This window comes from Betta splendens, chromosome 4, assembly GCF_900634795.4.
Source record: "Betta splendens chromosome 4, fBetSpl5.4, whole genome shotgun sequence".
Classification (NCBI taxonomy): domain Eukaryota; kingdom Metazoa; phylum Chordata; class Actinopteri; order Anabantiformes; family Osphronemidae; genus Betta; species Betta splendens.
This window is the reverse complement of record NC_040884.2, coordinates 1,926,694-1,949,013: the sequence shown is the minus strand read 5'-3', so window position 1 is coordinate 1,949,013 and position 22,320 is coordinate 1,926,694. Positions and strand designations below refer to the sequence as shown.

At 51.3% G+C, this 22,320-nt stretch overlaps 4 protein-coding genes across 10 annotated transcripts in view; 1 reads left to right on the top strand and 3 right to left on the bottom strand.

The window, feature by feature from the left end:
• The window catches only part of LOC114854549 (1-phosphatidylinositol 4,5-bisphosphate phosphodiesterase gamma-1-like), an 18,004-nt gene extending 6,629 nt beyond the window's left edge, over positions 1–11,375 (bottom strand). Inside the window, exons 1-19 of one of the 4 annotated variants that reach the window (XM_029149066.3) lie at positions 10,500–11,375; positions 6,951–7,100; positions 6,621–6,714; positions 5,428–5,475; positions 4,141–4,225; positions 3,965–4,045; positions 3,695–3,729; positions 3,391–3,463; positions 3,224–3,319; positions 3,029–3,147; positions 2,848–2,933; positions 2,576–2,696; positions 2,320–2,488; positions 1,765–1,884; positions 1,581–1,688; positions 1,258–1,472; positions 981–1,181; positions 783–902; positions 521–704 (exon numbers count right to left, since the gene is read on the bottom strand). In XM_029149066.3, coding sequence (XP_029004899.1) covers positions 521–704; positions 783–902; positions 981–1,181; positions 1,258–1,472; positions 1,581–1,688; positions 1,765–1,884; positions 2,320–2,488; positions 2,576–2,696; positions 2,848–2,933; positions 3,029–3,147; positions 3,224–3,319; positions 3,391–3,463; positions 3,695–3,729; positions 3,965–4,045; positions 4,141–4,225; positions 5,428–5,475; positions 6,621–6,714; positions 6,951–7,100; positions 10,500–10,758 — 2,364 coding nt within the window. In that variant the 5' untranslated portion in view covers positions 10,759–11,375. Of the gene's footprint in view, positions 1–520; positions 705–782; positions 903–980; positions 1,182–1,257; positions 1,473–1,580; positions 1,689–1,764; positions 1,885–2,319; positions 2,489–2,575; positions 2,697–2,847; positions 2,934–3,028; positions 3,148–3,223; positions 3,320–3,390; positions 3,464–3,694; positions 3,730–3,964; positions 4,046–4,140; positions 4,226–5,427; positions 5,476–6,620; positions 6,715–6,950; positions 7,101–10,499 lie in introns of those variants that run through there. The other 3 variants (XM_029149064.3, XM_029149065.3, XM_055507792.1) reach the window with 3 other exon arrangements.
• Positions 11,376–12,113: 738 nt separating this feature from the next.
• naprt (nicotinate phosphoribosyltransferase) lies at positions 12,114–16,564 on the bottom strand. Of its 2 annotated transcripts, none has more exons than XM_029149081.3 (13): positions 16,123–16,564; positions 15,246–15,373; positions 15,081–15,163; positions 14,866–14,996; positions 14,660–14,775; positions 14,253–14,449; positions 14,029–14,169; positions 13,874–13,958; positions 13,723–13,803; positions 13,547–13,649; positions 13,104–13,261; positions 12,803–12,910; positions 12,114–12,732 (listed from the first exon to the last, which is right to left on the bottom strand). In XM_029149081.3, exons 1-13 carry the CDS (start codon positions 16,370–16,372, stop codon positions 12,646–12,648), a joined length of 1,668 nt encoding a protein of 555 aa, XP_029004914.1. In that variant the 5' UTR covers positions 16,373–16,564; the 3' UTR covers positions 12,114–12,645. The 2 variants fall into 2 exon arrangements, with proteins under 2 accessions (XP_029004914.1, XP_029004915.1); XM_029149082.3 differs by having other exon boundaries at positions 14,029–14,166.
• Positions 16,565–16,713: 149 nt separating this feature from the next.
• c4h8orf82 (chromosome 4 C8orf82 homolog) lies at positions 16,714–19,232 on the bottom strand. Its single transcript, XM_029149106.3, has 3 exons — positions 18,224–19,232; positions 18,097–18,145; positions 16,714–17,951 (listed from the first exon to the last, which is right to left on the bottom strand). Exons 1-3 carry the CDS (start codon positions 18,383–18,385, stop codon positions 17,452–17,454), a joined length of 711 nt encoding a protein of 236 aa, XP_029004939.1. The 5' UTR covers positions 18,386–19,232; the 3' UTR covers positions 16,714–17,451.
• A 466-nt stretch (positions 19,233–19,698) lies between these two features.
• si:ch211-191a24.4 (uncharacterized protein LOC100150331 homolog) lies at positions 19,699–22,313 on the top strand. Of its 3 annotated transcripts, none has more exons than XM_029149097.3 (4): positions 19,699–19,836; positions 20,095–20,192; positions 20,745–20,863; positions 21,111–22,313. In XM_029149097.3, exons 2-4 carry the CDS (start codon positions 20,104–20,106, stop codon positions 21,782–21,784), a joined length of 882 nt encoding a protein of 293 aa, XP_029004930.1. In that variant the 5' UTR covers positions 19,699–19,836; positions 20,095–20,103; the 3' UTR covers positions 21,785–22,313. The 3 variants fall into 3 exon arrangements, with proteins under 3 accessions (XP_029004930.1, XP_029004931.1, XP_029004932.1); XM_029149098.3 differs by having other exon boundaries at positions 19,726–19,836; positions 20,075–20,192; XM_029149099.3 differs by having other exon boundaries at positions 19,728–19,836; positions 20,080–20,192.
• Positions 22,314–22,320: the final 7 nt, after the last annotated feature.

Here is a 22,320-nt window from a genome sequence, read left to right as displayed (position 1 = left end):
TCTGTCTGTCTGTCTGTCTGTCTGTTTCGGTTTCTGTGTCTGTCTGTCTGTCTGTCTGTCTGTCTGTCTGTTTCGGTTTCTGTGTCTGTCTGTCTGTCTGTTTCGGTTTCTGTGTCTGTCTGTCTGTCTGTTTCGGTTTCTGTGTCTGTCTGTCTGTCTGTCTGTCTGTCTCGGTTTCTGTGTCTGTCTGTCTGTCTGTCTGTTTCGGTTTCTGTGTCTGTCTGTCTGTTTCGGTTTCTGTGTCTGTCTGTCTGTCTGTCTGTTTCTGTGTCTGTCTGTCTGTCTGTCTGTTTCTGTGTCTGTCTGTCTGTCTGTCTGTCTGTCTGTCTGTCTGTCTGTCTGTCTGTCTGTCTGTCTGTCTGTCTGTCTGACTGTCTGTCTGACTGTCTGTCTGTCTGTTTCGGTTTCTGTGTCCGTCTGTCTGTCTGTCTGTTTGTCTGTCTGACTGTCCAACTGTCTGTCTGTCTGTCTGTCTGTTTCGGTTTCTGTGTGTGTCTGTTTGCGTGTGTGCGTGTCTCACCGTGGTGCCCATCCGGTCCAGGGTGTCCTCGTTGATGGGGTAGCGGAGCCTCATCTTGCGGTACAGAGGATGTTTTTCGTAGTAGCTCACCAGGTCCACCAGACTCTCAAACTCGGCCGAGCTGCCGAGCATGAAGAGCCGTCCCTCCTGCTGGATGCGGCAGTGTTTGATCTTGCCCTCTGCCCTATGACACCGACACAGGCCACAGGTGAAACATGCAGCCGCAGACAGACAGCTGTCTCATCGTGTCCAGATGTTCCACCTGAAGGAGATGGCGAAGGAGTTGTGCTCGTTGCGTTTCCGCACCAGGAAAGCTCCGTCTCTGGGAACACGCATCAGCATGTGTTCGGCCTGAACGCGGCTCAGGTTGGAGTGGTACCACCTGGAAAACATGACATCACCGGTGTGTTCCTCCACTCTGGCTGGGACAGGCCTTGAAATGAGAGCGTGTGGTCCTCACTCTCGGCTCTCGTGAGCGTTGGGCTGCGGCACCGGGCTGCCCAGCCTCATCTCAAACTCGTTGCAGCGCAGCGGCGTGTCTCGGTAGTGGCAGATGAGGCGGTAGAGGCTGTCGAACACCAGGTTGTCGGTCAGGTAGAACCGCGTGGAGCCCGATTCCTGGCGAGAATGAATCCTGCAGTGCTGGACGCGACCCGAACGCCTGGAGACAGGAAAAACGTCTGGATGCAGAAAACTCACGCGTGATTCCAACAAAAAGGAGTGACGTAGCATTTCACCTGAAATTGCTTTGCTCTGAATGAACTGACCAGAAGGAGAGGGTGAAGTCTCCCACGAACGTTTCGCTCTCCCGCACCAGGAAGGTGCCGTCCTTGCCTCCTCCCTCACAGTATTCCTGCAGCAGCTTCTCGGCCACCTGCCGCCCGTCGCGACCTCCGCCCAGCTTCCCGTGGAACCAGCGCTCGGCACAGTGCTGCTCGTTGTTGTTGCACTCCTGCGTGAGGAGAACAAGCTGCCGTCATCATCACCCATTAACAGCTGCTGCTGCTTCTTGGTCGTGAGGACAGTCATCGGGTGTGGTCACCATCAGCGCCCTCTCTACCTCTTTTCCTTCATCATCTTCCTCTTCATCAGCTGTCTGGTAATGAGAAGTCTCCTCTGAGTAGTAGATTTTATTACTTGTCAGGACAAAATAGTGAGGAGTCCACGTCTGCGAATAACAAGAGGAATATTTTATTTTTTCTACATTTAAAGGATCATATTTTCCCACTGGTCCATTCACTCACGTGATCGATGGGATCTTCGAGGTAAAGGATGCCATTCTTCAGAGAGTTGCTGATGTCATTTTCAGAGTAGCTGGCTGACGTCACCTCTTCGTACAGAGTCCCCTCCACCAGCTTCTTGTGCTGTGGAACCAAGACGAGGTTTGAGACACTCTTGTCTGTCTGCATGTCTGCCTGCGTGTCTGTCTGCCTGCGTGTCTGTCTGCCTGCGTGTCTGTGTCTGTGTGTTTGTATGTCTTTCTGCATGTCTGTCTGTCTGCATGTCTGTCTGCCTGCGTGTCTGTCTTTCTATGTGTCTGTCTGTCTGCCTGCGTGTCTGTCTGTGTCTGTCTGTCTGTCTGTCTTTCTGCATGTCTGTCTGCCTGCCTGCCTGCCTGCCTGCCTGTCTATGTCTGCCTGCGTGTCTGTCTGTCTGTGTGTTTGTATGTCTGTCTGTCTGTCTGTCTGCGTGTCTGCCTGTCTGCCTGCCTGCCTGCCTGCCTGCCTGTCTGTCTGCCTGCCTGTCTGTGTCTGCCTGCCTGCCTGCCTGCCTGTCTGTCTGCCTGTCTGTCCATCCACCTTGATGAGGATCTTCCTGCGCAGCTGGTGCGGTGAAGGCAGCTCCTCTGCGCTGCTGTCGACAGGCTTTGTGAGAAGCAGCTCTCCGAACACCTTCTTAAAGTGAGTGGCCATGTTCCTCTGTTGGACCACGCTGCAGTGGTCCTCAATGGACAGGATCACAGGATATCTGCACAACCGCACAAACAGTGATGTCAGAACATCGCGGTGTTAGAGCTGGCGTGTTGGTTAGAATCAGGTAGGAGCCAACACTCACTCAGACGTGACGAACGCGTGGTCTTTGATGGTGTGCAGCACATCCAGGAACTTGATCTTGGAGGTTAGAGTGTGGCCGTGATAGATGATTGGCAGGTCGTCGGGTCCGTCCCAGCAGTCCACTACTCAGAAAAGACAGGCAGAGAGTTTCAACGCTCGGTCAAGACTGGAAACATTAGACCTTATTCAGGAAGAGCTCTTTTTTTACAGTCTTTCAAAATTCTGACATTCAGGCCACGAAACAGAGGCTGTGGGTGAAACACTGAGTCATACATTCGATGCAGCGGCAGCCCATCCTCAGACAGCGGGCGTAGGCTTCTAGAGAAGATTCACTGGAAAACTGGTCCCCTGTCAGGTAGCTGCAACCACCACAACACAGAGACCATTATCCAGTCATCTAAGAGACAGGGTGAAGGTGACCCGAACCCCCTGAATGACAATGAGTCAGACGTACGTGTTGTGTGAGGACGAGATCCAGTACTGAGACAGAGGCCGTTTCATGTCATCAGGAACAACAGGTGAAAGCCGAGGGTCACACGTAGAATTCTCTTTTGAGAACAGGAAAGTCAGGAACTGGGGATGAAGACACATGATCAGATCTAAAGCTAAGAAACCCCGTTTACTCTCTGAATGCTTCGCGCTGTGTCACCTCATCCAGCTGCAGCATCGGCTCCGGCTGAGGGCCTCCTCTCATGTAGCCCAACAGAAACTCTCTGACACGGCCCAGGTCCGACGCCCACGACTCCTGACACCAGTTGATAAAGAAGTGAGCAGAGCGCTTCATTAATGCTGACACGTGCTGAACGCGTCCACTACCTTCTGGTCCATCTGTAGAAACTTCTGGAAGTCGTAGAGGGAGATCTGACAAAGCTCTGGTCTGTCGACGTTTCTGCAAACGAAGGTTTTCAAGATGTCAGAGCAGTGGGCTTTAAGTTAGTGAGGCGTTGGAACAGGACACGATACAGAAGCACGACTATCTGTAGAGCTGAACCTCCCACAAATGTTCAGAAATAATCATTTAAGCAGCAGTAAAATTAGAAACACATCCTGAACAGCTGAAGGGAAAGAGTGAGGGGTGTGAGGATGAAGAAGTGGACACTGAGGAAGAGGAGGGACTCACCGCAGAGGGAAGGAAAGCTCCAGCTGCTCAATAATCTGAGGAACAAGAGGAGGAACCGGGCGACAGACGGTGCAGGAGGCAGGTGAGACCAAAACACAGAGGACAAAGTGAGCGAGGTGTGGAACAAGCGCAGAGGTGGACAGTAACGCTGCAGTCTGACTCCAGCGGACCAAAGGCAAACTGGTTCCTCAGGGGTTCAGACTGCTCTGGTCTGTTTGTCCAAATGAACAGGTTCTGACTGGCTCCAGTCAACAGTGTTGTGACACTTACGCTCCTCTGTGCATCAAACATCAGAGTTCTGTAGAGCTGAGCGAAGTTGGGGTAGGACAGATCGCTCCTGGCCTCCACTTCCTGTGAAAACACAGACGAGCGCCGCTCAGAAAACCCAAAAGCAGCAAATGAGCAGCAGCTGGAAAACGCAGACACGAAGTAAAAGGAGCAGTAACCTGAAGCTTGTCTTTGAGAAAGCGCATGTTGGGGACCCTGTAGTTGATCTGAGGCAGCAGAGCTTTCACGTCCTTCACGGTGATGCTGGGAGCAGAGAGAAGCGTCAGACAAAGCAAACCACAGCGCCACGTTCAAACACACCCTGTGCTGCCTGCTGCTTCCAAGAGATGGCAGCGTGAGGACGGCCTGGTGTAATATCAGTCAAGGAGGTTTTCTGATCAGTCAAGGCCTGATGCCTTTAAGCTACAATGTTGGAGAATCACCAACAAAACAAAAACAACACATTCATTCTATCCTTATTATAGCAATAGTTTACATAGTTTATAATAGTTTTCTAGGAAAGTCACAAGAACCAACAGTGACATCACAGAGTCTGTACAACGTCTAAACACTTTATTCCAACATCTCCTTGTTTCTAGTGAAAGCCTGTCAGAGTTTACTGAGCAGCTGCATCCAGTACAGGAGCAGTCACCACACGGTTTAGCTGCCTGGATCTTTATTACACGGGTTTGTGGTTGAGCGCAGCCCCAGACGGAGCCTCTCATGTCGCTCGGTGCCAAGCATCTGGATTCCACATAAAGCCTCATGAACCGTGTTCACCTACATTCTGAGCAAAGAGGAAGTGGTTTTATAGGATTCCTGGTAATTATTGCCTATAATTCCACCATCATCACCTTCATACACAAATTTTTACAGGGATCTGCTGCGTTTAGCATGTGACTGGGAGGAGGCCATGTTTGTCTCATCATCCACATAAGGAACCCAAGTTAAACTGTTCCAGGTCCAAACTGATTGATTTTGACTGGAGTGCAACTCACAGACTTCTGCTTTACAGTAAATGCCTTTAATACATTACATCTAAGCTGAGCAGCTTTTACAGCCCTAAAACTTGTAAATGTGTGACAAGACTGATGACGACTATGTGACCGAAGGCACCAGGCGTCGGTGACACTGACGCGATCAGTGGCCGACTGCTGCCACTGCCAGCTCTGAAGCAGCGCCTCCTCCCACTTCCCCGTCCACTTCAGAGTTACTGTTACTATTTTCACAGGAGACGGGAAGTGAACCTCTCCCAGCCCATCATGTCACTTCCTGCTCCTTATCAGCCGCTGGCAGGCAGCTTCCACTCAAACAGGAGCTTGGATTTGGTCATGTGAGGAGGAGAGATGAGGGAAAGTGTTGGTGGATGTTACATGATGCGAGGGCAGGTCTCTAATCCAGGCGCGTCACGCTCCCTGATGATGTGGATGTGGTTTCAGTGAGTAAACACCTACAGATGGACCCACCTGCCCTCGTGGCTCCTGTCCATCACCTCGAACTGCTTCCTCAGCCATCTACAGAGAGAAGACAGAAGAAGACAGCGATGACAGGCCTCATTCAAGCTGCAGTTCAAGCCTTTGTGCAGCGCTGCTGACTGTAATGAGCTGCATCATGTCTTTGGAAGCGCTTCATCCTTTCCTTTTCTGCTGCAGTGGCTCAGTGGCCGTGGTTGTCTCAGGCACTAGTCAGCTTTACTGTAAATGTCTGCGTCAGCCAGGATGCCTAGTGTCTCTTGGCCAAATGACAAGAAGCCATTAACGCAGGCCACTTTATTAGGTCCAGTCCAGTCAAGCAGCTCTGCTGTGAATCCTGCCTTTAAGCCCATTTTTGTAGCTCCTTGTTTATGTAAAGACGTTTCACTTGTTCCAAAACCATCAATGCTTCGAATGAATGGGATTTTCTTATAGGAGCGTGGGTCTCCTTCACACTTAACACACAAAGCTTCTACCAAACTAAAATGTTTGTCTGAAAAGGGGGAAAATGAACAATAGCTTCTTTATCTGTTTCCGCACTCAGAGAGTAAAGTTTTAGTTCCATCTGAAGCGACACGAGTCCACGTTTGAATGGTGGCCTTGCTGTGTTTTCCAGAGCCCGTACAATAAAGCTCCATTCAGCTGAATCCCCTCCCAAAAACTGTTTACACAACTGTCATAAACGCACAAACTCGGACTTTTTATTTCCTCTGGCCACTTCTAAATATACGCCGCTTGCTGTCGTTCTCCTACACATGCTCACAGCCGCCCTGTGTTCTGTGGCTCAGGCTGCGGAAGCCAGCAGCTGCCTCCGCACATTTATCTGGAGTAAATATTTTCACGCAAAAACAAATATTTGTCTTGTGCTTCCACCCGCGACTCCCCTCTCCCTCCAGGTCGACGCTCCTCCCACTGCAGCCACACATCACTCCGTGCCACAGACAGGTGGGGAAGCAGGAGCATCAGTGCAAACATCCGCATAGAAACTCCTCCAAGGCCCAACGTAAAGAAAACATGAGGATTCAAAGCAAATTTGTGGACAGTTTGGGGAAGATGAGGTACCGTCAGAAAACAAGGAAGCTCCAGCAGCTTCTAGTGTTTTCGTTTGACTCAGAATCTGCAGAAAGTTAATGATTACTGAGTGGATTTACGGACGGCCTCCAGGGTGCGTTCGACACGACACACACCTGTCTATCTGCTGCGGCGCTGGCGCCCTCTGAGTGTCCATCATCAGCCAGTTGAGACCAGTGACCCACATGTTGACCTCCTCCTCACTGAACGCTGCGAAGACGGAGAGGAAGACAACAACAACAACATTGTTTTACTGGAAGATAACAGATTCCAGTTTATTGTGGTCCTAATCCATAAACAGACGAGTCAGCAGCAGTCAAACAGAGCGTTAGAACAGAGGGTCAAGGCTGAGCTATAAAGACATAAACTGTGATAACGTCACGATCTGATCCACAGACACACAGGCTGATGTTAGAGGTGGAGCTGGGCAGTAAACGCACACTGACCGGCCACGCTGAGCGTCCTGAGGCGGAACTCCAGGCCGTACAGCACGATGAAGCAGTGGGCGGAGTCCAGCTTACGGGCCTCCTCCGGGTAGCGCTCGAAGTCCCGGGAGCCCTTCCCCAAGCGCAGCTCCCGGATCTCGCGTACGTCCACTGGAGCAGGGAGGAAGGAGGGAGCATGAGCACAGACATCACAACCACAAATCACACTTTGGCAAGTTCATGGTTTCCCTGAAAACACAGGAGAGTCTGCAGCTGCAGAGCCGAAAACGACTATCGTTTCACAGCGTTTCAGCAAACGTTGAAAAGGATCAGAGGCATAAACGCACTTTAAGGTCTGTGTTTGTGGCCACTACAAGTCCTTGTAGAAGTCAGGAAGTTGGTTTCTGCACTTGATAATGTGGCTGTGCAGAAAGTTCTGGTTCTGGGTCCAGTTCGGTTGTGGCATCATAAGGGTTAACGGAGCAGCGTCCTGTGAGCGACCACAGAGCGTGATGTAAACTCTGGACTTTACTTTGACACTTACAGCAGCCGACGCACCCACAGAGAAAACGGAGGCTTATTGACTTAGCAGATGTCTTATACAAACAGCGCAGCCCGGATGCTGGTTCCACCGAGCTTCAGCCAAATGAAAACAGGATTGGAGCAAAGTTTTCTCATCTGATCCTAAAACGTCCCACATGGACGGAGGCATCCAGGCCAGAGCGTTAGGAGAAACCATGCTAATAAACCCACATCAGAGTCCCTGTCGCACCACGTCATGTCACCAACAATTACTGGACTCCAGTCAGCAGGACGATGGATTGAAAATTAAAACAATCCTGCAGGAGGTCAGTGAACGGTGGAGGCCTCCTGCTGCAGCAGGAGAGCAGCGCTGAGCCCTCAGCCTCCCGACTCCACGCGAGGCCTCAGCAGTTGTGTGCACCGCTGACCTGAAACCTCCAGTCGTTGATAATAGCAGAGCCTTTCCACAACACACTGCTCCTGGTGCAGATGGCGACATCACTGCCGGCCGCTCGGCACCGAGCGTTTACAGTGAGACGAAAACGAAGCACCGGGGCAAGTTAGAAATGGAGGACGGATCAGCAGACGGAGCCTGGACAAGGGTCCTGTCAACAACAATCCACATTAGGGTCCACTCTGCTTCTCTACTAGTCTTTCAATACAGAACCTGGCTCTGAAATCTGAAACCAAGCACACCACGGTCTGAACCAACGGAGCCTCAAAATGCAACAATGTTCAAAAGCAGAACACGAGGACTAGAAACTAAAATGCTGGGTTGGGCTCCCAGAACCTAACCAGAACTTTGTAATCATGGTCTGTTACTGTGGTTAGTATGATCTTTACCTCAAGCTTTAATTGGTTAAATGCACTTCACACGAGACCTAACATTTTAGGCCAAAATTAACCAAAAATGAGGATAAAACCAGCAGTAACCTGGGAATCGTCGTTCTCTTTTCGCAGCATATCTGGGGTTTACACACAAAACAACTACTGTAACTGGTGAATTACAAAAGGAAAGTAATTGCCAGTTACACCCGTAATTACTGCCTTGTGTCCGTGCAAACCACGCTCAGGATCTCAGGCATCCAGTGCCTCATTTGTGGTCCATGTGTCAGCTTCCTGCTGAAGATGCTGGGCCTTTTGTTTCCAGTCATTCCAAATGAGACGGGAAGTGGGACACTCCCTGATAACCCAACATTTCCTGTGCCTCAGGATCCAATAACGCCACTCTTCTCTCAAAGAACAGCCTTGAGTTAAAGCGTAACTAAATCTGAGGAGGAAACTTTGTTTTAACACCAACACCAGAAAAAAGAAAACAAGCAGGCAACAAAAATAAATGAATGGAGGAGAGTGAGGAGTCAAGTATCAACTTAATGTCTGAGACATTCTAGGAAGAAACTGAAACAGACTGAGAAAGTGTGGTCCCAGCAAAGCTTAGAAATGAGAAGGAGATTTATGCAGGCATGGGGGAGGAAAGAACAGCTGGAGGAGGAAAACGGAGACGCTAGGAGGGGGAGAGGAGCGGGCAGCGCAGAGATAGAGCTGTGGGAGATACAGCCAAGGAGAGACCCGCTGAGCTCCTGGAATGTACCGGAGGGGGGAGGTCTGTGGGGGAGGAGGTCTGTGAAAGAGGAGGTCTGCAAAGGGCTGTGTGTGGAAGGAGGAGGCCTGCGAGGGGGGGGGGTCTGTGGAAGGAGGAGGTCTGTGAGGGGGGGGGGGGGGGGGTCTGTGGAAGGAGGAGATCTGCAAGGGGGTGTGTGTGGAAGGAGGAGGTCTGTGAGGGGGGGGGGGTCTGTGGAAGGAGGAGGTCTGTGAGGGGGGGGGTCTGTAGAAGGAGGAGGTCTGCGGAGAGTCAGATCTGTATGGGCGGGGGGTCTGTGGGTTATGAAAGCATCCGTGTGTGGACGGAGGCTCCGCGGGGACGTCAGGGCTCCTCCATTAGTGAAGGCACAGCTTATGGTCATGGTTAAAGTGGAAACATCAGGATTCTCTCCTGTAGCTGTAACAACACCTACACCAGAAGGGGGGGGGGGGCGTCACTGTGGGGCCCTAAGAACCAAAGGCACGTGTACTGTGTGTAAATAAAGAAAAAGAAGTTCCAACATCCTGCAAGCTCAGAAACTTCTGAATAATGGAAAGAGAGCGTTAGAACCAGACTGAACCAGACCCTGGTCAGCGTTCAACACACGGCAGACAGGGAACGAGCCAGGTACGACTGCTCCACGCTCCCCAAGGCCACAGAGCTGGGCTCAGACAGCAGAACCCAGCTGGGCTCAGACAGCAGAACCCAGCTGGGCCCAGACAGCAGAACCCAGCTGGGCCGCCACCGAGCGCTCCGCATCCAGCTGCCAGGCAGACGGACAGGAAGCAGGCGGTCCATGTGGCAGCAACGTGGTGGAGAGGTCAGAGGTCGTGGCTGCTCCGTCCCAGCGTCTCAGTGGTTCTGTGAAACCTCAGCAGCGCCACATCACAGCAAAAGCAGCGTCCACTAGTTCACGTCGGACTGTTGACAAGCAGAACCCAAACACATGAACACAAAGCATCTACAGACGCAGAAAAACCCACGAGGTTCTTGTAACGCTGTTGTCTTTAAGGCTCCTGTCGGCGTCAGGCTCCGACCCAGGCTCAGGAGTGGTTCTATTTAAAAGGTCGCGGGTCAAGTAAAGGTCGGGCGCCGGCTCTGTCCCTGGTGTCGCCTTTCTGTGTTGGTCAGCTGTCTTTGGGTCAGACAGAACGTGCAGACACCTGCATCCAGCTGCAGTGACTGTGCATCGCTGCACTATCCTACATCTGAGGATTTACTTGTTCGGGGGCTTTATGGTCCAAAGCCCGGTTCGATTAAACACACTGTGCACAATGAAAGCATCGCTAAAAGCCTGAAGTGCAGGATTTATGAAGCTCTGAGGGTTTCAGAAAACGGCCAAAAAACTCAACAAAAGCAAACATTAACTTTGGACGGAACACACTGGATGTGGATCAGCAGCACACAAGACCAGAACTTCACAGCCAGATCGACCCGGGGACCGGACCCTGACCTGCTCCACTCACCGTCGCCTTCGGTCTTGTCCGGGTTCCGGCTCCACTCGATCTGCCTGGTGTCCTGCCTCAGCTGGAACGTTCGCCTCTCCGGCCGCTGGGACTTCTTCTGGTAGAACAGGGTCATCACTGTGCCGATCTCCAGGCTGTGGAGGATGCGCGGACCCGCCTCGGTCCAGTCCAGCATCCTGGAGGCCATGACTGGACCGGCGGCACCGGCGGCGTCCTCGGCACCGCCGTTGAGGCAGCCACTGAACCTGGCTGCACACATCTTCACTGCATCGCTACGAGCAAAGCCACAGGACCCCGAGCGCCTGTCTGGGTCTGAACCCGGACTGTTCCAGTCAACGCAGACGGTGCCGGAGTGACTGAACCAATTTCACATTAAAAACGCAAAACGTCTGGGCTGTGAGTTATGGGAGTGGGTCCCTGGATTATCTTTTCCAGATGCTCCTGGCAGCGCACCAGCGAAATCCACTCCGGGTGAGTTCTCATCCCCGCTGGGCTCTGGTCAACGACAGCAACCGCTCAACAGTCCAGCTTCAACAGCGTCAGCCCGAGGCGCCGCGTTACGTAACGACGAGTCGCACAAACAGCCGGAGGAGCGTTCACGGAGATGGGAGATGCGCCGCCATCCCTGTTCAGCCGCACACTTTGCGCCTCTCCGAGCGCACTGCGCCGCCGACGGGCTGCGTGACAGAGGCGTGACGGTCCGCGTCGACGGCCCCGGGCTCCGGTTCCTCTGCGCTGCAGCGCCACAGGTCCTGAGAGGAAATGAGAGCTCGCGGGCGGAAAAGGCTGATCACAGTTTTTTCCTCTCTGTGCTGCTTGTAGCGATCTAAGGAGAGACGAAGGGAGGAGAGCGAGAGCGAGAGAGAGAGAGAGAGCGAGCGAGAGAGGGAGAGGGAGAGAGAGAGGGAGGGAGAGAGAGAGAGAGAGAGAGAGAGAGCAGAGCGAGCGAGAGAGAGAGAGCGAGCGAGAGAGAGAGAGCGAGCGAGAGAGAGAGAGGGAGGGAGAGAGAGGGAGGGAGGGAGAGAGAGCAGAGCGCCCCCCACAGGCCGAAAAGAGGCTGGAAGGAGAGGAGAAGCGACCTCCTTTGAAGCATTGAAATGCACGTTCAGACAGCGGGTGACGGCTCACGTCAGGAGGCCAGGACGGGTTCGACAGGACGGGACACAAACTGTTTCAGGTGAAGGAGCACCAATTGGAAAGGTCTAATCTAGTTGTTTTGGAAAAATAATTGAGAAACATATTTTACACAAAAAATAAACAGACTTTTAAATAAAGTGTTGCCATGTAACACTTCATGAACTCATCACAAACTAAGGAGTCAGGGAAGTTAAGGTGCAAAGACTCATGTCATGAAGTGATCACAAGGAGGAATGGAGGGATGAAGTCAGAAGGCGAGGAAGACGAGGCAGTCACAGATGAAATCACAGCCTCAGTCTAATCAGCTCCATATGTCTGCATTTATACCCGCGCTGGTCAGAAGGTGGCCAATCAGAAGCTAGGACACCCTGCTCACGGGAGGGGGCGGGGCTTCAGGCCTAACGCTAATATTTCCTGCTCAACACTGCCCTGTTTTAACGCTTAGTGTGCAAAACAATAAACAAACAACTAAAAATCTGAACTTTTTTACTGATTGTTTAATTTCTACACTTACAAACACGAGGAAAGTTCACAAACAGTCTGTGAATAGAAGCAGGCAGCTCGTCTGTTAGTCTGTAGCTTATGATAAAATACCTTTAGTAAAAAACCGGTTGAACGGTTTTGCTCTGAGAGACGTTTGTTTACATTTCAATCGACAGATGTTGTCTTTAACCACAAAAGAAGTAGTACAGAGGTGAGGCTGATTAGACGGCTCACTGTAAACGTCCACATCAGGTCGATGCAGCACATGTGGGTGATTGTGCAGGACTGTTTAAATAGTTCAGCAGTTTCTGGTAGAAATAACCAAAACAGAAAAAACTTGACTAAAACTTTCCTTTCTCGTCGTCTGCTCCCGATTCATTTCTTGTTCTTTTTAACCTGTGAACATCGTTCAGGCAGAGGATCAGATAAAGGCCAACACTGACTTCATGTTCTTGGAGAGAACGGTGCGTTCAGGTTCACTTAGGAAAACTAGAGTTTAAAAAGTGATGCCTCAGCAGGACTATCTTCAGTTGGACAAAAGGAAGTTGCTGTTGTTGCTGCTGCCTCGTCGGAGCTCTGAGACCAGGTTCTGGAGTCTTTCTGACAGAGCCACCTGTTGGGACAGAAGCACGCGATATGACGAAGGCCTTGAGTTTGCATCTCACAGACGTTCGTCCGCTCACCGTGTACGACTCAGGATCCTGCAGCCTCTTGTGTCGTGGGTGCAGCGTCTGGAGGGAGGTCTGGACCTTTGCTCTAGTTTCTGCGGCACTGCTCAGAGGGTGTGAGACCTAGGAAGAGTGGGAGACACGTTTATTAGGCCAGAGCTCCATCTACTACAACGCCCAACAAAGACGGCGTCAAACATCTGTTTCAGCTTCCACAGCTTTCCAAACATCTGGGAACTAATGAGTCAGTAAACTCGTATCTTCAGGATTTAAATGATCATTATGATCTTTGAGCACGGCGAGCGTGGACCCTCACCTGTCCTGTGGTGAACGCCTCCAGGTACAGGCTGCGGACCTGAGCTGGAGTGACTGAGACAGAGGAGGTCTGAGCCCCCATAGGGTAACAGCTCAGCGGGACTCCTGGTTCTGGAGGAGGCTCCACTGCCAAACACACCAGGTCCAGAAAAGGGTGACCTGCAGAAAAGATGAGCGGAGTGGGAAACTGTGACACACTGGATCACATGATGCTTTTACGGCCTCATGTTAGGAGAGAGCACAACGCATCTCAACGCTACCATCTAGTGGTCACAAATGGAAACTACAGCAAATCAGGCGTCTTGGGAATGATTACATTATCACGCAGCACCACAGCGCGATCCTCAGTGTATAAGTACTACGACTAATAAAAGCAGGTCCTGGGTGGATTACACATGCAGCTAAAAGGAGAAGTAGCAGAAAGCGAGCGTGATGAGACGTCACCCTCTGCGTCGAGCAGCCGGTACACGGCCTTCCTCCCAGGGACGGTGCTTTTCTCGGGGTCCTCGCTGATCTTCATCCTGGGTTTTCCTCTCACCTCCACCAGCTGAACCAAACCACGGTACAATGTTACAACGACCGCCGAATGGGGTTCAGAGCATGTGCGAGGACTGACTCACCTTATACACGCAGCCCAGCGAAGGCTGCTTCGTGCACGTGACCAGATGTGTCCCGACTCCAACCACGTCGATCTCGTTCTCCTGGAACCATCGGACACAGACCATGGAGGACGAGTGGGGAAACCAAGGAATGCTGCACGCTGATTCTTACCTTCCCGTTGAGCTCAATCATGCTCTGCTCGGAGATGTTATTGGTGCCAACAATGATAAGAGAATTAAAATCAGGAACGGAGAAGCTGCAGAAACAGAGCAGAGTGAGCGACAGGCTACCGACGAGGACACTGAGGCCTCATTCACTGCTCTCACTGCTGGCTGCAGAGTCTGAAGACGCCACGGACGCTGACCGACTGCCTGCACAGGTCCCCGCTGTCCAGACGAACTCCCACGGGCCTGTGGCCCAGTTCACACAGCGCCAGAGCCACGGCACAGAAGTTCAGGAGGCCGCTACTGGAAGCAGATACACAGGTCAGACAGTGAGCATCAATGCGAAGCGCCGCGCAGCGGAGGAAGCTGTCGCTGCGATCCGTTACCAGCCGACGCTGTAGCTGTCGATCACAGGCAGGAAGTTGTTGGGGTAGGCGATGGCGTAGGACAGGAAGGCGGCCAACTCGCCCTCTCGGATCTTCGCAGGCTCAGCTCCCACAATCTCGCACACGCGACTCAGCCAGCCTTTTGTTAAGGAAATGAAGTCGACGGGGTCGAGGTCTCCATCCGCAGCCGCCAGAGTCTGAACGGAAACGTGAGGTGACAGTTTGTGACGAGGCCGAGCAGTAAAAGCTCAGTGTGAGGAGAACGTGGAATTAATCTATTTTAGGGTTGTTCCAGATTAAACTCTGATGGCGCTGACCTTCAAAGTCACCAGCCACTAAACCATTAGCAATGAGCGGATGCTGCTGTGCATCACTGCCTTGGTCCAGAGGACCGGACACATACTCACTCGTGGCCACACCTCCTCCAGGGAGTTAAAGGAAGTGACGTACGAGTGCGCCATGGTCCCCGCGACGGGGATCCCAAACAGGAAGCCAGCCTGGACGTTACTGGTGAGATCAAACCCTGCATCAAGACAGTTTCCAGGTTCACGTCACGTATCACCACCGTCTCCATCCGCTCTGTGTGGTTTAGTTGTGATGGGAGCGCCTCTACCTCCAATGTGTGTGTACCGTGAGGCCGTGAGGCCTCCGTCTGGACCCTGAGCTCTCCTGAGGCCCAGCTCCAGCAGCTTCCTCTGTGGACCAGCTGCCAGGCGGAAGCGAGCAGCGTTGCTGCAAACCAAGCTGACACAACAAGCACAGGCTGCGTTACAGCGTCGGGGAGCGACCGGGACACGGGCTGTGACGTGTGCACCACCTGCGTCCTACCTGGCGTAGTTGACCAGACACAGTAAACTGGTCTCCAGCAGTTGCACCACAGCCAGCGGTCCGGCCACCTCCATCAGAGGCACCTGCGGGTGTTTTAGATGGAGGACATGTTAGAGCTTCTGACCCCCTACAGGTCCCGGCCGTGACCTCTGACCCGGAGCTCACCCTGGCAAACACGACGGTGCCCTCTGGGACGGAGCGGAGTGTGACACCTGAGCAGTCCAGACCTCGCAGGAACTGGAAGAACGCTGGGTCGGTGGTCGCGGGCAGGACCGAGCAGAGGAACTCCACATCTGGATCAACAAGAATACGTTAGAAACACAGCTGGAGCCCAAGGAAGAGAGAGGCCTTCATCCTGGAACCACAAGAATGTGCTCTACCCACACACACACAGTCTGACCCTGCACGGATGATGAGGAGCTGCTATTAAAGTGCTTCAGTGCCGGTAGGCAGCTGTAAATCAGGACCTGAGACCGCTGGGACAGACGTCCCCTTTCACCCAGAGTCCGATCAGCACCTGTGGCCCTGAGCGTGAACGCTTCAGATCATAGATCATAGGAGTTACTGCTGCTGCATAGGAGCATTTATTATGATGAAACACAACCGGGGGCCACTTTACAGAGCTGACCTTAAAACAAACACTCAAAGCTCGTTGGTATTTCTGATTATTAGCTTAAAGCTTATTACAGCCTCAGTGAACGTGGTGTTTCTACTTAGGTCATTACTCTAATCAACAGCTACTTGAAGCTGTGAGGCAGCAGATTCGTTTGTGCTGCTTCCATAGATATGAACCATTAACCCACCAGCGCACTGGGACGGACACGGCCCATTTCCCGTACCTGCTGCAGCCTGACCCCTCACTCACTGACCCTTTGCGGATCGGGTCCTTGGAGCCAAAGTGCGCTTTCACCCGAGCTCCGGCTGTTGCGCAACCGCGTCGTTGTGCGCAAAACAAGTTTGGACAAACAGCACACAGCTGCCATTACACAACCGCAGGTTTTAGTTGTGTGTGTAAACACCAACGCGCAATTGACTTCATCACCTTCGTCTGTGAAGCGAAAGCTGCGCAGGAACAGCAGGCAGTCGTCCAAACCGGCGAACAGCGAGAAGCCGCCGCCGAACGGGTTGTCCCTGAAGAAGAGCTCGAACACGGCCGGCTCCTGGTGCCGGCCGGCCCGCCAGTACGCGTAGGCCATGGTGAACTGGTACAGGTCGGTGAGCAGCGGCGGGACCCGCTCCCGGAACGAGCGCGCCATGGCTCCATCACATGTGCTGCTGGACGGCGCTGCCATGTTCCTAAAGCTCCAGTTTGACGGAAGCGGAGATCTCTGGGATTTGGAGTTCGCTCCCGTCCCTCGAGCTGCTACAGTGTTGGCAGATACACGACAATTATCTGGCGTATATGACCGTTTGGGGGTCTATACGGTGCACGGTACCGTGGACCCAATATACGATAACATTTCCGTTGGCTCAAACGTTTGATGCCGGTTTGACTGACGCACACATTGGCGTCTGTTCGGCCTCGTGCCGCTTGGCTCCGCCTCTCGGGCGATGTGATTGGTTGAGTGGCTACTCCGGTTTGTGCGCGTAGTTACACTGGCATGGTGGCATCAAAACAAAGATTGAGTCATAATGAGATATATTTTTTTAATTTCCCACCTGACAGCACTGAGTGCAAGGCGTCATCAGGCTGTTTGTGTGAAAGAAACCACAAACTGGTCAAGTCACGTCCTTTTGTCACGTCTAATTATTCTTATGAATCTTCTTCTGTTTCCTGAACCATTTGTCTTTCCTTTGGTGACAGACGGCAACAAGGAGGTCACGGATGTTGCACATTAACCTCAAACCACTGATACTAATACCAACAACAGGGCCAAAAAACAAGCCTCGTTCAACTTCCAAAGAATCACTTCAGCATCATGTTTCTGAAATTGTGTCACTGCAAAGTGAAATTATTCCAGAATGATTCCCACTTTCTAAAGCGCCACAAATGTCTATTTAGTGGAGAAACACGTGACTCACTTTAACTCACTTTAACCAGTGTCTTAATTATTGACCAGTACAGTCTGTGAAAAGCTCAAGTGTTTAACGTGTCTTGATCAGTCTCAGTTATGAAACACAGATCACCATAAAACTAACGTGGCGCCTCTGGTACAAGAAGTAATAAATACATATTAACACCGCATCTAATTATTCATGCAACGCTTAACCACATCTTCACAACCCTCATAGGAGCTATGGCTGTAACTCAGATGAGGCAGCGTTGACTCTGAACTGGTTGCCAGTGTGTGACAGAGACAGACATACAGATTGGGTAGCGTGGGAGGTAAAATCAATGGAGGCTTTTTAGAGTCTAGAAGGCTTGTTCTGTTCATTTCCCCTGTCCTCCCTGATGCCTGCTGCCACCTTCCTCTGAGGGAAAGAATCGTGCGAGCTCATTGGTCAGTGTGTGCTTCTGTCCTCCCCAGATGAAGTGTGTCGGCTGTCCTGATTGGCCCGGCTCTGCTGCGTAGACGAAGAAGGAGCTGAGCTCGATGGCCAGAGCTGACCGGACCAGACCAGCTCCTCCTGCGCGCTGGGAGGACGGGTGGTACAGCCGCCCGCTGATGGGATGCATGTACAGAGCCTCTGGGCAGAATGGGACGGTCAGCTTCTCCGCTCCTCCACAATATGACAGCAGCTCCTTCTCTCCCATGATGCCCTCCGGCTCCGCAGGCACCTGCAGCAGGTGGGTGAAGACCAGAGGTCGGTCATCGCACCGCAGGAAGTTCCTCTCCCTCCCACACAGGGACAGGAAGGGGAAGTCCTCCTCATAGCGTCCACTCTGATTGGACCGCAGGCGACTGAAGAAGAAGACGAGGAATTCTTTATCTGGTGTAAAAGAAAATAAATCCATTAAATCTTGCACAAATGCTTTAGAAATGTTTGTAAATGATACAATGCCATCTCTCATACATATTTAATGTGAAACATCTATCAAACAATAACTAACTGCACTGTTCGGGCTTATTCTTACCTTTGAAGCAGGTCACAAAGTTCTTCACTTTAGTGTCATCGAGGAAGAGCTGCGAGCGGATCGACACAAGTTTAGATCATTGCATTTCGTGCTGGAGGTTAATTCTGGTGCGAACTCACGCTCTCACCTGGCCCTGGTGGTCCAGGTAGTAGAAGTACTCCCGGATACGTGGTTCCGGACTCTGGCCCTGGACGTACAGAGTGGTTCTGGAGGCGCTGTAGCCGGCGGACAGGCACCGAAGAGCGGGCAGAACTCTGCAACTGAGAGCAGCAGTTCGGAACAACGACATGACCGAGCTGAACCTCAGATTGGGTCTGTTCAGGCCTGACAACACGAACCGAACATACGCGGTGACGACACACGAAGCAGTGTTTTTACCGGAGACATTTAAAAGTGGGGCTCAGGCTGTTTATTGTTGCAGTTTCCACCCGGAACATTTTCGCTGTTGCAGCATCTTTTGTTCCGTTTGCTGACTGCTGCCACCTGGCGGCCACTCAACACAAAACTAACTCAAAGCCCCAAATATTAATATAAAAAACGAGCAGAACGACATGTTATACAAACAAACAAACAAAGATGCATCCGTGTCTTAACGTTGCAGCAGTATAAACAGAATACAGCATGTGGCAATTTAACAATAATAAAATAAATTTAAAAATGTAAAAAGATAAGAAAACCCTTAATAGTCCTGCAGTGGGGAAAGCAGGTCCGAGCTGTCATTCTGTCATCACATGCAGCTTCATTAGCAGAGGGGGTTATATACGCAGCTATAGACATCTCTGGAAGCTTTTATCAGAAATATCATTCTTGTTTCAGAGCAGGCTTTTACTCTGGACTTGCTGCTTTGTTCTCCAACTGAGACAGCTGATCCGTCGCAGGCTGAGATGGTTTTATTCTGTCGCACCAGACTGTTCGACCTGTCCAGGTTTGAAGGCACCATCATGTGCTATACTTCAATGTAAACATCAGACGTTTAGAAGATTCATCAGAAGGTTCCTTGTAACACACGATTGTTGCGATTTCTACTGAATGGATGTAGTAAAGTCAGGAAGAAGTTGGTATGAACAAATAAGTCAGACTTTATTGATTCCCTCGAGGAAATGATTTATCTGCCTTTAACCCATACACACACAAGCCACACGTAGGTGTGGTGTCTTGCTCAAGGACACACCTGGTGGGATCAGCTGGGTTCAAACAGACAACCTCCTGCTTTCTGGACCAACAGCCACTGAGCGACAAAATTAATGTTAACACTGTTCTGATCTCAGCGTGTTATTTAACAGTTCATATAGGTGTTAAATTCTAAGTAGAAGCATTTTTACCATTTTACCAACATAGTCACAACATCACAGTGGAACTTAAACATGAAGCAATACAAAGAAAAGTCAATAATACAATAAATTGATTTATTGAAGCTTGTGTCAGATGTTTTTACATTATGTGTGAAACTGATTCTTGATGTCTCGTCCAACAGTGAGTTAAAGTGCAGGCTGCAAGAAGACACATCATGAACAGATGTATTGCTCACACTCATCACTTTATGTCACTTCTTCTCAGGTAAATGACTGCTCAGGTGATGACTTACTGCACTGAGCCTCCTGAAACACAGGTCTGTCCAGGTGCTACGGTCCTCCTCGTTTCGCGGGTGGGCGGGGCCTGCGCAGGTGAGGCTCCGCTGCGTGACGCGATCATGGCGCTGTAGCTGGACTTTGAAGCGCTTTCACCGACGACGACTTCACAGTGAGTTAAAACCTCAGGTTCACTCGCCCGTCAAACTTGAGTTAAATATCGGAGTTCAAGACTAATGTGGTGCTGCGGTTCATGTTTGAGCGTAAACGCCCATAGTTTGTTATTGTTACGTTTTGTTTACGTCAGGTCGTAAAACCTGTTGCGAAGTCTTTTCCATAAAAAACAACGCTGCGATGTTAAAACGTTCTCATGTTCGCGTTTTGTAACTGTTCTTTTGTCCTTTTCTAAGTCCAGACTTGTCGATATCAGTCAGCAGGTATGAACAGTTCGTCTCGTCCGAACCGGGACAACCGGAACCAGCAGCATCACCGGAACCCGCGCGACGACCGAAACTCATCGTCCGCCAGGTGAGTTTGTGATTCGAATTCCCTTTGGTGGTGATTTGACGCGCAGCGGCACCGACCTTCACAGCGAGAAGGTCCTGGGTTCGATTCCCGGGGTGGACCGGGGCCTTTCTGTGTGGAGTTTGCATGTTCTCCCCGTGTTCGCGTGGGTTTTCTCCCGGTAGATTGTGTGCGAGTGTCCAGGTGTACCCCGCCTCTCCCCCGTAGACAGCTGGGTTAGGCTCCAGCACCACCGCGACCCCGCGTGGGGACAAGCGTTGGAAGATGGATGGATGGATGGATTTAAGGTCGTTTCTGTACTGCGTTTTCACTTTTCACTTCATTGAAGAAGAAAAACAAAAGCTGTTTATTAACTATATTATTATATTGGCTGTATACACATGTGAACCAATTTGCACAGTAAATACATGATATTGCATAGTTGTGGTTTGCATATATGAGAATATATATATATATATATATATATATATATATATATATATATATATATATATATATAGTTCTTTCTCCCTCAGGCTTATCTTCAAACCCACTCCCTATGCTGTGTTTTTCCAGGTCTTCCTCCCGGGCTCCGTATGACCCCAGAGAAGGCAGCTACCACCACAAACATGCACGCGAGTCGAGTCAAGTGGCGCATCGCGAGTCCAAATGCAACCACATCTGCTCCAGAAGAGGTGAGAGCTGGTTCATTGTGGTAGAAAGAAAGCTTCTTTGAGCAGCTGCGTCATCGTCACCAGGCGGGCTTTGGTTTCGGTTCAGCTTATTCCCTCTTCCTCTTATGGAAACTGGGCAAACTGGTTTTCTGTTTGTCCAACATTCTCAGAGTTTAGGCTTTGGTTGAGCAACGTGACGCCGTGAGACATGCTTTGGCTTCATAACAAATGCTACAGGAACTGTGTCTTTCCTGACCGTGTCCCCCAGGCGTCATGCTGATCTGTGCTGTGCTCACCAACGCCCTGGTCCTCATCTGCGTGGTGGCCGCTCAGATGGTGACGTCGGGCCTGTCCTCAGCCGCCAGCATGGGCGGCTTCGACATCAACTCCAACTTCAACCTCCAGGGCACCGACCTGCAGAAGGCTCGGGACCTGGACATGCAGTACAGCCAGATGAGGGCGCCGGGGACCTACGGCGGCGTGACCTTCAGCCTGACCTTCGGCGTCATCTCGCTGCTGTTTGTGGTCAGTGGGAACAAACCACCTCAGCTCATGTCCCAGAAGCTCCTGCTGGGCGCGCTGGTGTTCCAGGCTGTTGGTGCCGTGGGCTACTTGGTGGCCGTCGCCCTCTACCTGCACTTCATCATCGGCGTCAACTCCACTGACACGTGCAAACAGCGGCAGAGTGTGTATGCGCACGGCGGCTACACCTGGATGACCTGCGACGTGAGCGGCGCCGACGCAGCAGTGGCTCTGTTCGGGATCATCACCGCCATCCTGTACGCGGCCGGGGCCGTGTTCACCTACCGGACCATTCGACAGGTGAAGGCCTACCTGCAGCATCGAGACCGCGAGGCAGAGAGACGCCTGGACCGGCCGCAGGACCGGGACCGGCCGCAGGACCGAGCCAAAGCGCAGAGGGCCGACGCCATCTTTGTGTGAGCAGCAGGACAAACACTGGCACCTGGGTTCCTGCAGCCTGAAGCAAAGCTAGTGGCTTTTAGATTGTACTGATTGTTTTTAACCTCTGGGATCGTGTGATCCACAACTTGGATCCAAGCATAAACTAAATGAATCACGTACTTGTCAAACAACCTGCTTTGTGCCTACATGTCCTCTAATGCTTTAATACTTTTTAGGATTTGTATCTGCAGTTTTGTCACTGAAAATAACAATGTCTCAGTTTTTTACTTTTTAGAGTTAAATCTATGGACGTGACATGTTCTAGCATCATTCATACCTTTTGCTAAATACCTCCGATTTTAATATTTGTTGCAGCTTCAGTGAACTGGCTCCTCACGTGTCTTGCGTCATCGACGTGTCTGGAAGGACCAGGCCGTTTACCTTTTTATTAGTACTAGTACTGTGTAGGATTGTGTGACTGGTTGAATTGGTTTTATGCTGGAGCTTTTGATACTGTACAGCTTTTTAAAGATTTTATCAACGCAAATTAAACGTCCATGAATGTGAAGCACTGG

What these genes read in the sequence shown, in the direction of transcription:
- naprt (XM_029149081.3), bottom strand. Translation starts at nt 16,372, where the DNA reads ATGGCAGCGCCGTCCAGCAGCACATGTGATGGAGCCATGGCGCGCTCG. An exon ending in ACGGTACACACACATTGGAG is followed by an intron (nt 14,776 to 14,865) that starts GTAGAGGCGCTC and finishes GTCTTGATGCAG; the next exon opens with GGTTTGATCTCACCAGTAAC. An exon ending in CCGGCTGCTCGACGCAGAGG is followed by an intron (nt 13,262 to 13,546) that starts GTGACGTCTCAT and finishes TCTTTTCTGCAG; the next exon opens with GTCACCCTTTTCTGGACCTG.
- c4h8orf82 (XM_029149106.3), bottom strand. Translation starts at nt 18,385, where the DNA reads ATGTCGTTGTTCCGAACTGCTGCTCTCAGTTGCAGAGTTCTGCCCGCT. An exon ending in ACCTGGACCACCAGGGCCAG is followed by an intron (nt 18,146 to 18,223) that starts GTGAGAGCGTGA and finishes ATCCGCTCGCAG; the next exon opens with CTCTTCCTCGATGACACTAA. An exon ending in CTTTGTGACCTGCTTCAAAG is followed by an intron (nt 17,952 to 18,096) that starts GTAAGAATAAGC and finishes CTTTTACACCAG; the next exon opens with ATAAAGAATTCCTCGTCTTC.
- si:ch211-191a24.4 (XM_029149097.3), top strand. Translation starts at nt 20,104, where the DNA reads ATGAACAGTTCGTCTCGTCCGAACCGGGACAACCGGAACCAGCAGCAT. An exon ending in CGAAACTCATCGTCCGCCAG is followed by an intron (nt 20,193 to 20,744) that starts GTGAGTTTGTGA and finishes GTGTTTTTCCAG; the next exon opens with GTCTTCCTCCCGGGCTCCGT. An exon ending in CCACATCTGCTCCAGAAGAG is followed by an intron (nt 20,864 to 21,110) that starts GTGAGAGCTGGT and finishes CGTGTCCCCCAG; the next exon opens with GCGTCATGCTGATCTGTGCT.